General features: G+C 45.8%; 1 protein-coding gene across 2 annotated transcripts in view; it reads left to right on the forward strand.

Annotated features, from left to right (window-relative positions):
• Positions 1 to 14,195, forward strand: part of abcc3 (ATP-binding cassette, sub-family C (CFTR/MRP), member 3) — a 69,617-nt gene that overhangs the window by 14,853 nt on the left and 40,569 nt on the right. For both annotated transcript variants that reach the window (XM_075456974.1, XM_075456975.1), the window contains exon 2: positions 4,772 to 4,948. In XM_075456974.1, coding sequence (XP_075313089.1) covers positions 4,772 to 4,948 — 177 coding nt within the window. The remainder of the gene's footprint in view (positions 1 to 4,771; positions 4,949 to 14,195) is intronic.

The raw sequence follows: 14,195 nt of genomic DNA on the forward strand, positions 1-14,195 counted from the left end.
TATGCAAGTGTTCCACCTATAGAGGAACCACACACGTAATTTCATTTACTGGATAACAATTATCAAACTCTCCTGTCCCACCTGAGCCGAGCAGAAAGCATGTCGGAACCGCGATTAGGACGACACTCACTGGATGTTGGAGGGGTAACTTCTAACCCACCTTCATTCTACAAGATCTGAAGCCCACCTCACACACTTCAAAGTTCTGCTACCTCTATCATTGTGTACTCTTATTAGAAAGCGAGACTTGTCTGCATGACAGCAGGAACTGCTCCATGAAGATCAGACGGTGGGTGAGGGGTTAAGTCCACACTAAGATTTTCAAAAAGTCCCCAAGAGAGAAACAAAAAAATCGAAGAAAAAGTCTCCTTCTGCTGAGAGCTGTCTTTAAAACTCGGGTGGCACAAGCTCACACTGCTCCATGTGAATGGAGTCGGGACAGTGAGTCACAGCGATCCAAAGAGCAGCTGGGTCAAAGCGATTTCACTCAGTCAGCCTGACCTTTCCTTGGCAGTCCGGAGAGCTTTAAAGCCCAACTTGGTTTCTTCCCCAGTTTACCTTCACAGTATGCTCGGTCTGCTGTGCCACGTTTCTGTTGAATGCACCTGTGTCTATTTTTGATTTAAACCTTCCTCTGCTGGATGCAGTTACCAAACAACAAAGGCAGACAAATCAATCCTGACACGCCAGCAGATGTGTAAGAGGAACAGCATTGCTGCACTTTGATCTAGTTGGGTTCAGACGCTGGGACAGGTGTGTGCCAGCCTGTGTTTCTGTGTGTTATTCCAGAGTTGTGCTGTTTGATTTAAAGTTGCTGTGTAATGCCATAACTTGGCACGCAAGTAATGATTGTTTTGAATGTGCCAGCTACTCGATTGAACTCCCCAGTGTGTTCTCTCCCAAAAAAACAAATATTCCTTTCCTGCAGAACCAGGTACCAGAGTCTCTCTCACTGTGTTTGAGACAAACGGAACAGCTGCTGTTTAACCAGCTGATCAGCTTGAGCTGTAACGTGTCGAGTCAGTTTGCTGTGCGTCAAAAAGAAAATCCACCGACTGATAAAACGGTGCATTTCCATCATTACGTCCCTCATGGATGGGACATCTTCCTGGATCATCACGTGCAGTGCAACAATCACAGAGACCGATCAAAGCCTCACAAAGGAGAAAATACCTAAGCTGCAGCTAAACATCGTCTGCATCTTATCTCGGTAAGAAAAGAGGGATGAAAAGGGTGCGGCTGGCTGCTGTCTGAAAAGACCCTGAGCTGCCTCTTTTTTTGTTAAGGTTTCAGATTTCAGAGTCATGGTGAGTCACACCATTGTTCTTTGGTGATGTGCATTAGTTGAAATACTTTCTGCTCCACATTGAAGGGGGTTTCTGCTGCCTTTTCTTTTAAAACTAAAACAAAGCTAACCTGTAGTCTGCCCGTTAGCTGCCTCTGCATGCTCTGTTCTTGACTATTCATCTAACTCGAATGCTCTTGAACTTGATGTTGACTGTTACACTTGAACAGTACCTGAACAGTTCTAAAGTATTCAATGTCAGATGTATCAGTGTGCTTAAACAGAACTTTGATAAGCACCAGTGGGAGCCAGCCTCCATATCAGATATGTGAAAATGGGAGTGTGTTGTGCAAGAGCAGCATTCTTTCATAGCAGCCAAAGCTTCAATTTTTCCCGTCATGCATGAAAAGTGTTTCTTCCAGCCGAACATGAAAGTCTTACTGTGCAAGCGAGTAACTTGTTTGCTCACGTGGACTCTCCATAACCTTTATATACGTTTATTTCCTTTTTGAACATGATAAGAAGTGGTGGGCGTGCAAAGGGAAGCTCTTTGTCCGTTATGGTAAGTCATTAGCCATAGTATTTAGTCTTGGCTTTGCTCGAGGTGTGCCATGAACATATGAGAACACTTGTAGATTTGACATTCACCCTGCGGTGCTTCGCTCTGTGCTGGCTGAGACACGGATATGTTTTTGCATACAGTGTGGACTCAGACATGCTGCTCTGCTCTCCTGCTGCTCAGGTTGACCAGCGGGAAGGAGAAATGCTGGAATGTAGCATAACACAGCAAGAGTTTATGGCCGAATACAGCGGAGCCAGAGAATATCCTGTCCGCCTGCAGCATCTTTGCTTTGATGGACCGGAATTTCGTTATATTGAGTTAATGCTTTGCAAGGGTGCAAGAAATAGTTGGGAAATGGGCCAGCACCTTACTGGATGAGATCTAGATGAGTAAATTAAGACCGTATATATACATATATATGTATGACAGACATTAGGATAATGTTAAAGCTTTTGAAAAGTGGCACAAAAAAAAGAAGAGAAAATAAATGTGAATCGGACATTTCCATTTGCTGTGTAGTGTTGCTGGAGAGTGGCAGAATAAGGTATGCTGCTAGCGGTTGTAATCTGGTAGAAGTAGCCGTTCTAACCGGAAAGAAACTCCAAGAGAACAAAAACAACTGCGGAGGACATCCTCCAGAGGAAATGACTTTCATCTCAGAGATATTATTTCATATGTAGGAAGGTGGTGGGTCGGTCAAGGGAGTTTGTTTGTCGGCTCACAGTGGAAGCAGATGCAGATGCTGTTGTTTTGGATGCACTGACCAAACAGAATTAATTTGATTAACTTACGAGCTTCAGACATTTGGCATTTCATAAGGAGAGTAGTCCTGAATTTCAGATCTAACACAATAAAGTGGGCCGCTCTCCTCCGATAATCAAACAAAAACTCTTGGTCAGGAAAAACAATGTGCTCTTCTGGCTCTTGGTGAGTTCAGTGAGATGAATCATTCGTTTGATTTCTCTGCTCTTTATCTCTTTTGAGATTTCTTTCGCATCCGGGCCTGTTGATCCACCTTATCGGAGCTTTTTCTGTGACTTCCAGCTCTGCGGCTTCATTTGTATTCAAGGCTTGCTGAAATGGAAAAATCCAGTTAAGCAACTATATTTTTTTGTCTGATCTAGTTATTTATTAAATTATCTGTCCATCCATCCATTATCTGCCGCTTGTCCGGGGATCGGGTCGCGGGGGCAGCAGCCTAAGCAGAGAAACCCAGACGTCCCTGTCCCCAGCCACTTCCTCCAGCTCTTCTGGGGGGACCCCGAGGCGTTCCCAGGCCAGCCGAGAAACATAGTCTCTCCAACGTGTCCTGGGTCTTCCCCGGGGCCTCCTCCCAGTGGGACGGGCCTGGAACACCTCACCAGGGAGGCGTCCAGGAGGCATTCTCACCAGATGCCCGAGCCACCTCATCTGACTCATCTGATGAGTGATTATTAGAGATGGAGTGCATCCACTCTTGCAGTGGAAGCTGAAAACGCATGTCGGATCTGGACATCTCACTGGAGCGGACACAGATGTTACACATCTGCCCTGCACACCAGCACAAACGGCTCCTTTAACTCCTCTTTTACATGCTCTCAGTCGTGCACACGTGCTCCAGCAGATTGGTGTGGTTAGTGAGCGTGTAAGAGGCTGGCAGCTGTGTTTATCTTGGTTGTATCTGTGGGTGGGCCTTCAGTGTGTTTGTCCAGTGTCAGGGTTACATCCCACTACAGCATGATTCATGTTTACTTTACTTTTCTCCTCTGGATGTTCTCTGGCTTGCCCACTTGTTGTTCTTCAGCCATCAAAAGATTAATCCTACTTCCCCCAGAGAGAGTGCTGAGGGTTTTAATATAAATGATTATTACTTCTCATTTGCAAGTTTCCTGACCTTTACCAGCACTAAGTCTTAATCATCTTCCGTAATACTGCTCTGTGTCTGGATCTGTTTACTCACGGTAAATCTGTGATGTCAAGAAGAGCAATAAAACCACAGGGTCAAAAATGTTTAGAACATGTCGAGCAGCGAGGGACATTTTGAAGCTTCCCCCTGTGGTGACCACAGTGCATACTCACACACCCGCAGGAGCAGCGAGCCGTCACATCTTCTCGCCAAACACTTTAACCTCCACTCAGCAGAGCAAACTGCAGCTTCAGGGTGTGGTGATGTATAGAACGTGGTTGGAGACTGTCAGTTGTGATAATCTTTATCCTGCCTTTGGGTGGGCCTTCAGACGTTTGTCTAAAGGAGCATGATAAAAGTATGGACTCTGCAACTCACCGAAGCCCTGTGGTTGTCTTGACATTTTTCTGGAAGGGCGCTCAATTCTGTGGTTAAAAGTCAAGAAAGTTGTATTTGTGTCATAACAAAACCCGATAAGGACCAGGTGATTTTAAAGTGTCGTGATACAGAAAAGCTTAAAGCTGCGGTTTGCAACTTTTTTTTTAGTCATATTAGCCTGAACTGTCATGGGATTCTGGAAGTAGAATATTAAATAGGCTGTTTAGGAAAAATCCCGAATTCTATAGCTCCCTCTAAAGCCTGTAATCGTGCCTGCAAAAATCGATTAAAAAATTTTTAACCAATCACGTTGGGGTGGAGGAATCCTACCTGTCAATCACAGCTTGTGCACACGCTGCTGAGCGTGAGTCTGCCCCAGCTTGTGTGCGCTCACACTGGTGTGAACTCACGTCCACAGCCTCGTCCACGGAGGGGGAGGGGTTTGGGGGGCGGTTTGGAGCTTGGTAGAGGTTGGGGGAGGGACCTGAAAGTTGTATCGGTTCGAATTTTCCGACTTTAGACTCGGAATTTTGAAAACCTGCCGACGGCAGCTTTAAACTTGAAAGTGGCTTTTACCTGAGACTCTACATCGGGGATCCTTTAATGTACAGTACTGAGAGAATTGTAGGCGTGTAAACTAAAGTGCGGTTCATCTCTACAGGTAGCCAATCGGACGTTCCACACAGATCGGCCCGACCTCCCAGAGTGTTTCCAGCTCTCCGTGCTGTCATGGCTGCCGTGCATCTACCTGTTGGCGGTCAGCCCCATCTACAGTTTTTATCTCAAGAGGAACAACAAAGGATACATCATGATGTCCATTCTGAACAGGTTCAAAACGGTGAGAAGAATTTCATTCATCAACTCGTTTATATTTCCATGCAGATCAGTACATATTCTGTGTCTGAAAGTTCTTGTTCTTTTGGAATTAACCACCTGGAGAAGATTCATAGTCAGATCTATAAGTTCAAACTTTTACTCGCGTTACTGAAACATAAAACCACACTAAATCATCCCTTAATGGGAGTTTATTCCCATTTTTTGGCCGTTTGTTACAACTATGATTTAATTTGGAAGATTCGACATTTTTAATTTTAATTACTCGGCTACTGAAGCTGGCTCTCGGGAGGTGGAGCTGGCTTTTGGGGAAGGTGCCTGAGCTGGTGCACGAGGTTGAGCGGTTCCAGCTAGTTGTAGTTGCACTCACCTCGACGCACAGTTTGGGCTCCGGAACCAGTCTCCTTGAGAGGGATTGGACTCTCTTTCACTCTGGAGTTGCCCGTGGTGAGAGGCGCAGAGCAGGTGTGGGCATACTTATTGCCCCCTGGCTGTACTCCTGTACATGGGGGGTTTACCCCGGTGGAAGAGAGGGTAGCCTCCCTCCGCCTTCAGGTGGTGGAGGGACTTTTTATACTGTCATTGCTCACGTGGGCAATGACAGTGAGACCTGGAAGGGGGTGATTGGGAGAAACGGCCCCCCCGATCTGAATCGGAGTGGTGTTCTGTTGTTGGACTTCTGTGCTTGTCATGGACTGTCCATAACGAACACCATGTTCAGGCATAAGGGTGTCCATATGTGCACTTGGCACCGGGACACCCTAGGCCGCAGCTCGATGATCGACTTTGTGGTCGTATCGTCGGACTTGCGGCCGTATGTCCTGGACACTCGGGTGAAGAGAGGGGCGGAGCTGTCAACTGATCACCACCTGGTGGTGAGTTGGCTCCGCTGGTGGGGGAGGAAGCCGGTCAGACCTGGCAGGCCCAAACGTATTGTGAGGGTCTGCTGGGAACGCCTGGCGGAATCCCCTGTAAGGAGGAGTTTCAACTCCCACCTCTGGCAGAGCTTCAACCATGTCCCGGGGGAGGTGGGGGACATTGAGTCCGAGTGGGCCATGTTCTGTGCCTCCATTGCTCCGGCTGACCGGAGCTGTGACCGTTAGGTGTCAAGCTGAAGAAGGAGTCCTATGGGGCCTTTTTGGCCAGTGGGACTCTGGAAGCAGCTGATGGGTACCGACAGACCAAGTGGAGCGCAGCTTCGGTGGTGCTGAGGCAAAAACTCGGGCTTGGGAGGAGTTCGGTGAGGCCATGGAGAACGACCTCCGGACGGCCTCGAAGAGATTCTGGTCCACCATCCGGCGGCTCGGGGGGGCAGCGGTGCACCGTCTACACCGTTTATGGTGGGGACGGGGCTCTGCTGACCTCAACTGTGTTGAGCGGTTGTCTCTTGATGTTCGGGAGCTCTCTCCCGACGGCTCAGCAGATGTAGACATCCCTCAAACGTAGTAAACTTACTCACTTACTTGTTTAAGAAACACACAGGAAACTTGTTGCTCTGAACTCGGTGCGCTGCACTTGCTCGCTTGCTTCAGTGAGGAGTTGCCGCTCTCTTTATTAAACATTGACTGGGAACACAACTACAATATATATGTGTTTGTATTCTCTGTGTTCAAACGGTTGGCGCTGCTTCAGATGATGAAAAAGATTAGCAGTATTCCCTGTCTTTGTCGGAACATGTGCTCGACATTACACACTACTCTGTTTCGTGTCGGACTCCCTGCTCATGGCTTAGTAGGCTGAGTTATGTGAGGATTTTATGCAAACTCAACCCCAGTTTCACTCATTTTCTCCTCCTTTTTCCAACTTATTTTTTTTTCTTTCTCTTCTCCCTCTCAGTCTCTCTCTGCAACTGCAGCCATGCTGCTCACAACAGGGAAGTTGGCAGACGCTAATACTGTTGCTGTGTTTACTTTTGCCATGTGATAGCCTATCGAATGTAGGTCACAAGCAGATTATCGAGATCGATCAAAATTTTATTGCGATCCCAATTCGAGATCCAATTATCGCCCAGCCCTACTGACACGCTTTCTGACGAGGAAGCAGAGTCGAGGAGCTCAGAAGTGGGGCCTCCCATTTCTGGGGTTGAAGTTGCCGAGGTGGTCAAAAAGATCAGAGTGGTGGTCCCCCTCCAGTGTTTCCCATACATTGAGGAAACTATGGCGGCCCGCCATAGTTTCCTTTTGGCCGCCATAGTTTCCGAATCCCAATCGTTTGAAACACAGCAATTTTATTTTTTTTATTTTATTTATTTATTTTTTTTTTTAAACAGCGATTTCCTCGAAAACCAACCAATATGACTATACAACAGGTGAATTAGTAATTAAACATGTCCTAAAGTGTGCAATGTCAGAGTTTTGAAGTTTAGTGGCAAAAAAGGCTTATGTGTTATTAGTCGCTGTCGGGGCGATTGACACACACGTTATCGATCAGTGGGTGCATGTGCATAAAGGTCAGCTGTAATCATCGTGATTTTGTTGACAAACATATTTTTTTGACCTATTTATATTATGAGAAATAATGTGAAATTTGAGCAATGACGAGTACACTAGGATGTTGTCCGGTATGTTGCTTAAAAAAAATGGAAAGCTCAATAGTTTCTGTTTAAAATAAGGTGTTTCATCCGTCCCGCATGTGTTTCAACCGTCCCGACTAGGCGGAGCGGGGTGAAGTTGGTTTTATATTCGACATTCGCCTATTTTCTGGCTTTGTAATTGTAATAGCGTCACGAAAACCGCACCAATTAGCGTCAGGATGGTATTAATATTTACAGAAAACTAAGACTAACATACCACAGGCTTTATCAACTCACCAAAGTAAGCAAGTGTGGCGAAAGATCAGAGTAACCGCGCCGAATATACTTCTAAGTGAACTACGGCAGCCGGAGCACTTAGGGACCGTCGCAAAAGTGCAACGCCTTTTTTGTTCTCACTGGATATTCAACCAATGAACACCAAACCACTTCTGATGGGTTTGTGAACTCACTATAAAGCTTTCACAGCCTTTTAGTTTCCAGAAAAATAATTTTAGGTAGAACATTTACTCAGTGTGCATAGTTAATTCCATTTTAGACTTTTATTTTTTAATATCTCTCTTGTTTTTAAAGATATCAACACCAAACCACTTCTGATGAGTTTGTGAACTCATTGTGTACTTCCCACACCCTTTATTATCAAGGACAACCTTTTAATTATTTTTAAAAAGGTATCAGTAATCAGTGTATATGACTCAGTCTTATTTATGGCTTTTATTTTGTAATAGCTCTCTTATTTTTAAAGATATCAAAACCAAACCACTTCTGATGTGTTCCTGAACTCATTGTGTACTTCCTATACCCTTTGTTATCAAGGAAAACCTTTTCAAGTTTCTCAAAAAGGCATAAGTACTCACTGTATATGATCCATTCATATTTTTCATGAAGTTTAGTTTTAACCTGTAAATATTTTCTATTACATTTGTTATCATTGGGTCTTAATGACAAGATGAGGTTTCCTTATAAGCCCACAAGGGTTTCTGACATCTCCAGCACACATTCCTTTTTTTTTTTTAATTTGTTGGGTTTTTGCTGTGTATTTTTTTTTATATATTTGAATGAATGTGTGCAAATCAATCAAATAAAATAAAATCTGCAGTCGCACAAATTTACGCCGCGTGATTTTACCCCCCCCCCCCCCCCCCCCCATAGTTTCCAAAAATTCTGTGGGAAACACTGCCCTCTTTAAAAAGGGGGACCGGAGGGTGTGTTCCAACTACAGGGGGATCACACTCCCTGTGGACTTGGAGAAGGCGTTCGACCGTGTCCCTCCGGGAGTCCTGTGGGGGGTGCTCCGGGAGTATGGAGTGCCGGACCTCTTGATATGGGCTGTTCGGTCTCTGTATGACCGGTGTCAAAGTTTGGTCTGCATCGCATCGTAAAGCCTGATTCTTACTCGGCGCAACCTCGCTTTGACCCATTCTTACTAGCTGGTCGCAAATGGCGCAAACGGTCACGTGACCCAAAATTCCGCCACGCCCCCCGTCGCAAGCTAAAAAATCCTCGCGCGTCGCAAGGGCGCGCACACAACTTTTTTTCTGACTTCGCGCGCGCTCAACCGGAAACAGCTGACCAAGAGAAAGGAAACATGAACACTGCAGAGACCGCGGTGACCGAGAGGATGCGCCTCTACAAACATCTGTACGACACGTCTATGAAGTTACACTGGGACAACGTTTGACAAAGTTTGACAAAGTTCGTCTTGTTGCAAAGGACGAACATTCCACCTTCTCTTCTGTTTTTGCCGCAGCCGCTTAGCTCTGAGATACATATACAGTTCTACACCCAGAGTAAATTCATTCCGCATCAGATGTGCCAGCCTCAGCTGACGTGACACCACAGGTGGCATTGTGTATGCTTTCTTCGTATGCTTTTCAGCTTGTTTCCTCAACAGTGACGCCCGCTGGTCTGGAGAGAACTGCAAATGTGACGCATACTCGGCGCAAACTGCACTTATGAGCTGAAGGAACTGTGAAGGGGCTGGCGCTTTCGATGACGTCATTAATGGTTGTCGAGCCAGAACAGTTGCGCGTTTGCGCCGAGTAAGAATCAGGCTTAAGTCGGACATGTTTCCTGTAGGGCTGTGCAATATATCGAATTTCGATCGCGATAACGATATTGGTGTCAAACGATCTCAAAATTAATAATGTCGAATATAAACGATATTATTTAAAAAAAAAAAAAAAAAAAAATTATTATTATTTTTTTTTTTTTAAATACCGCTGAAGAGAGATTAGCAACAACAACACTGGAAATGGAAGATATAGGGCAGGCTCAGTTAATTGAGAAAAAAGGGAGAAAAAGTTCGGTGATCTGGGACCACTTTAGATTTGAAGAAAAAGATATAATTCAATTCAATTCAAAAATACTTAATTTATCCCAGAGGGAAATTAAATGTTGATGTAGCTCAATTAAACCAAGGAGTTATTATAGATGCTGATGGCTGTGGGCAGGAAAGATTTCCTGTAGCGGTCCGTTTTGCATCCAAACTGAAGAAGCCTTTGACTGAAGAGACTCTGTTTTCCGATAACAGTCTCATGGAGAGGATGTTCAGGGTTGTCCATAATTCTCTTGATTTTATGCAAAATCCTTCTTTGCATCATTGTCTCCAGAGGTTCCACAGTCGTCCCCAGAACAGAACCAGCCTTCTTTATCAGTTTGTTGAGTCTTTTTAGGTCCCTGGTTCTGATGCTGCTGCCCCAACAGATGACGCCAGAGGAAATGACGCTCTCAACAACAGACTTGTAGAAGATCTGCAACATCTTGTTGCAAACCTTGAAGGACCTTAGCTTCCTCAAGAAGTACAGTCTGCTCTGTCCTTTCTTGTAGATGGCTTCACTGTTGTGTCTCCAGTCCAGTCTGTTGTCCACATGAACACCAAGGTATTTATATTCCTCAACCACCTCCACTTCTTCTCCCATGATGGAAACAGGGTTTGATCTGACCCTGTTTCTCCTGAAATCTACAATCATCTCCTTTGTTTTGTTAACATTCAAGATGAGATGATTGTTCCCACACCATGCCACAAAGCGGTCCACCAGCTCTCTGTACTCAGCTTCTTGTCCATCTCTGATACACCCGACCACTGCAGAGTCATCTGAATATTTCTGTAGATGACAGGAGTCTGACTTGTACTGGAAGTCTGAAGTGTACAGAGTGAAAAGGAATGGTGAGAGTACAGTCCCCTGTGGTGCTCCTGTGCTGCTGATCACCTGGTTAGACACACAATTCTTCAGTCTGACAAACTGTGGTCTGTTTGTCAGGTAGTCATTAATCCAGGTGATTGTTGAGGCCTCCACCTGAGTCCTCTGGAGTTTCAGACGAAGCAGATCAGGCTGAATTGTGTTAAATGCACTGGAGAAATCAAAGAACATGATCCTCACAGTGCTGCCTGCTTTGTCCAGATGACAGTGGGTTTGTTGAAGCAGGTGTATGATAGCGTCTTCAACTCCAACTCCATGGCGATAAGCAAACTGCAGGGGGTCCTGATATGTGCTGGTTTGCTTACACAGGTGGGTCAACAGGAGTCTCTCCAGGACCTTCATGATGTGGGATGTCAGGGCAACAGGTCTGTAGTCATTGATGACTGAAGGGTGAGTTTTCTTTGGTACCGGAACCAGACAGGATGTCTTCCACAACAGTGGTACCTTCTCTTGGGTCAAGCTAAGGTTGAAAAGGTGTTGCAGAATCCCACAGAGCTGCTCTGCACAGGCCTTCAGGACTCTGGGGCTGACACCATCTGGACCTGCAGCCTTGTTCCGGTTCAGTCTTTCCAACTGCCTCTTCACCTGACTTCTAGAAACAGAAAAATGGGAGGGGGAGGCAAAGGGGACAGCAGCATCTCCTGATTGGGTTGATGACAAACTAGTGGAAGCAGAAGAATCCATGACTGAGGTGGAGGTGGAGATGTTACAGGAAAGCTGTGGGTCAGAGGAGGGTGGGATGTCTCTTTGGCTGGGAACAGGAGGGGAGGATGGTGAGCTTGTTCCTGAACTGAACCTGTTGAAGAATGTGTTCAGCTCATTTGCTCTGTCCAGACTTCCATCCATCCGATCCTCCCTCTGCTTGAGGCCTGTGATCTTCTTCATTCCTGACCACACATCTCTGATATTGTTCCTCTGCAGTTTACTCTCAAGCTTCTTTCTATACACCTCCTTGCGCTCTCTGATCTTGACTTTGAGCTGCTTCTGTATACTCCTCAGTAACTCCCTGTCTCGCTCCCTAAAGGCTCTTTTTTGTGTGTGTTTAAGTGTGTGTTTCAAAATGTGAGCTTATACACCCTTTTCTGTATGGATATGTCTAGGTGTTTTAGTAGGGGTCGTTTGGAAAATAATAAAAATATAGTCATAATTATGACTCAAAATACAAAATATACAGTGTTAACAAAAAGGTACTACTGAAGCCTATAATAATTATACTGTATGTGCTCAGCACTCAACAAGGTGTAGCTCTAGTAGAGGTAGACCTAGGCCAGCAGAGGGCAGCCCATGGGATATTTTTTGCCGCTGGCAAAAAACCCCCGTATATATATATATATATATCGTTTAAAATATCTTGATATCAATATTGACTGAAAATATCGTGATATGGATTTTTCCCATTATCGAGCAGCCCTAGTTTCCTGTGAGGCTTGGACTCCGTCAGGGCTGCCCTTTGTCCCCGATTCTGTTCATAATTTTTATGGACAGAATTTCTAGACGCAGCCAAGGTGTTGAGGGGGTCAGGTTTGGCGACCTCAGAATCGGGTCTCTGCGGATGATGCGGTTCTGTTGGCATCGTCAGGCCGTGACCTCCAGCTCTCACTGGAGCGGTTCGCAGCCGAGTGTGAAGCGGCTGGGATGAGAATCAGCACCTCCAAATCTGAGATCACTGTCTTCAGCCGGAAAAGGGTGGAATGCCCTCTCCGGGTTGGGAATGAGATCCTTCCCCAAGTGGAGGAGTTCAAGTATCTCGGGGTCTTGTTCACGAGTGAGGGACGAATGGAGCAGGAGATTGACAGACGGATCGGTGCGGCGTCTGCAGTGATGCGGGCTCTGCACCGGCCCGTCGTGGTGAAGAAGGAGCTGAGCCAGAAGGCCAAGCTCTCGATTTACCGGTCAATCTATGTTCCTACCCTCACCTATGGTCACGAGCTGTGGGTAGTGACCGAAAGAACGAGATCGCGAATACAAGCGGCCGAAATGAGTTTCCTCCGCAGGGTGTCTGGACTCTCCCTTAGAGATAGGGTGAGAAGCTCGGTCATCCGGGAGGGGCTTGGAGTAGAACCGCTGCTCCTCCGCATCGAGAGGAGTCAGATGAGGTGGCTCGGGCATCTGGTTAGGATGCCTCCTGGACGCCTCCCTGGTGAGGTGTTCCGGGCCCGTTCCACTGGGAGGAGGCCCCGGGGAAGACCCAGGACACGTTGGAGAGACTGTGTTTCTCGGCTGGCCTGGGAACGCCTCGGGGTCCCCCCAGAAGAGCTGGAGGAAGTGGCCGGGGACAGGGACGTCTGGGTTTCTCTGCTCAAGCTGCTGCCCCCGCGACCCGATCCCCGGAGCAGGGGAAGATAATGGATGGATGGATGGACATTTTAACTCCTGATTTATCTTTCACAAGACCAGTGGTCTTGTTTGTAAAACATCCCCTCCAACTTTTAAGGTGGTGTTGACTCGGCTGCATGCGGCACGAGCCAATGTACACATCTGCGGCCGTAAGCTAAATGATACGTTTTGAAGTAACGGTGTTTAATCCCTAAACTCAACTGCTGTAGAAGTGGATGTAACTGGATTTAGGATTTCATCCGTGGTTGTAATGTTTGGTGTGTTGTCTATGTTGGCGTTCCTGTGGTGGGGCACTGGCACTGATGCATTCTACACCAGCCAGAAATGAGTGGAGCAGAGGAGGGTAGTGACAGAGGCAAAGCTGTGGAAGGATTATGGTGTGAAAGAAGAAAGGAGTGAGGGTAAGCAAGGAAGAGGAGGGTAAATGTGGGATTACTCTCACTGTGAGGACAGGGAGACGGATGTTCTGCACTGTCGCATTAAGTCAGTAAATATCCATAAATCATTTTGTGAAGGTGTTTCCCAAAGTAAGATCAAACCAGGACATCTTCACATTCTCAGTGACTTTTAAAGACAGTGTTTACAGGGAGGGGACGCACTCCAGAGGACTCCAGGTATATCAATGTCGGCTTGAAACTCCATTTTATAACTTTAAGTAATTTTTTTCTTTTACAATGTGTCTAAAATATTAGGTTTATAAATGTAAATGTGTAATATTGAACTTAAATGTGAAAATGCTCTTAAGATTAAGAGCAAATGCTCAGTTTTAACCAGAAATATCACATACTTTTAAGTTTTTGTAAAAGGAACCCAAAGGTTTCCTCAGACTGTAGTTTCCTTGATTCCTCTGAGGTTCCTAAATTCTGTGGAGAAAGATGAAGAATCGGCACGTCCTCGCTGCTCTGCGTCAGGCTGACCAGTATGTTCCCGTGTTCCTGCAGGGTGGCGCTCAGCGGTTGGAGTCGATGTGTTTTACCTCAGAACGTCACAGCTTTGAATCTTAGATTCACATAGAATTTTTCTAACTGTTGTGAATTTTTAAATGGTAACAATAATGAGATTTCATTTTTAGCCAAGTTTATTAGCTACTGTGGAGATTGTTTTTTTTTTTTTTTAAAGAAAGTGTAAAAGATCTCCTGTATTTAATGGCAAAGTGTTTTACTACTAGATCTCACACTTAA

The sequence above is a fragment of the Odontesthes bonariensis genome, chromosome 23 (genome assembly GCF_027942865.1).
Source record: "Odontesthes bonariensis isolate fOdoBon6 chromosome 23, fOdoBon6.hap1, whole genome shotgun sequence".
NCBI classification, from domain to species: domain Eukaryota; kingdom Metazoa; phylum Chordata; class Actinopteri; order Atheriniformes; family Atherinopsidae; genus Odontesthes; species Odontesthes bonariensis.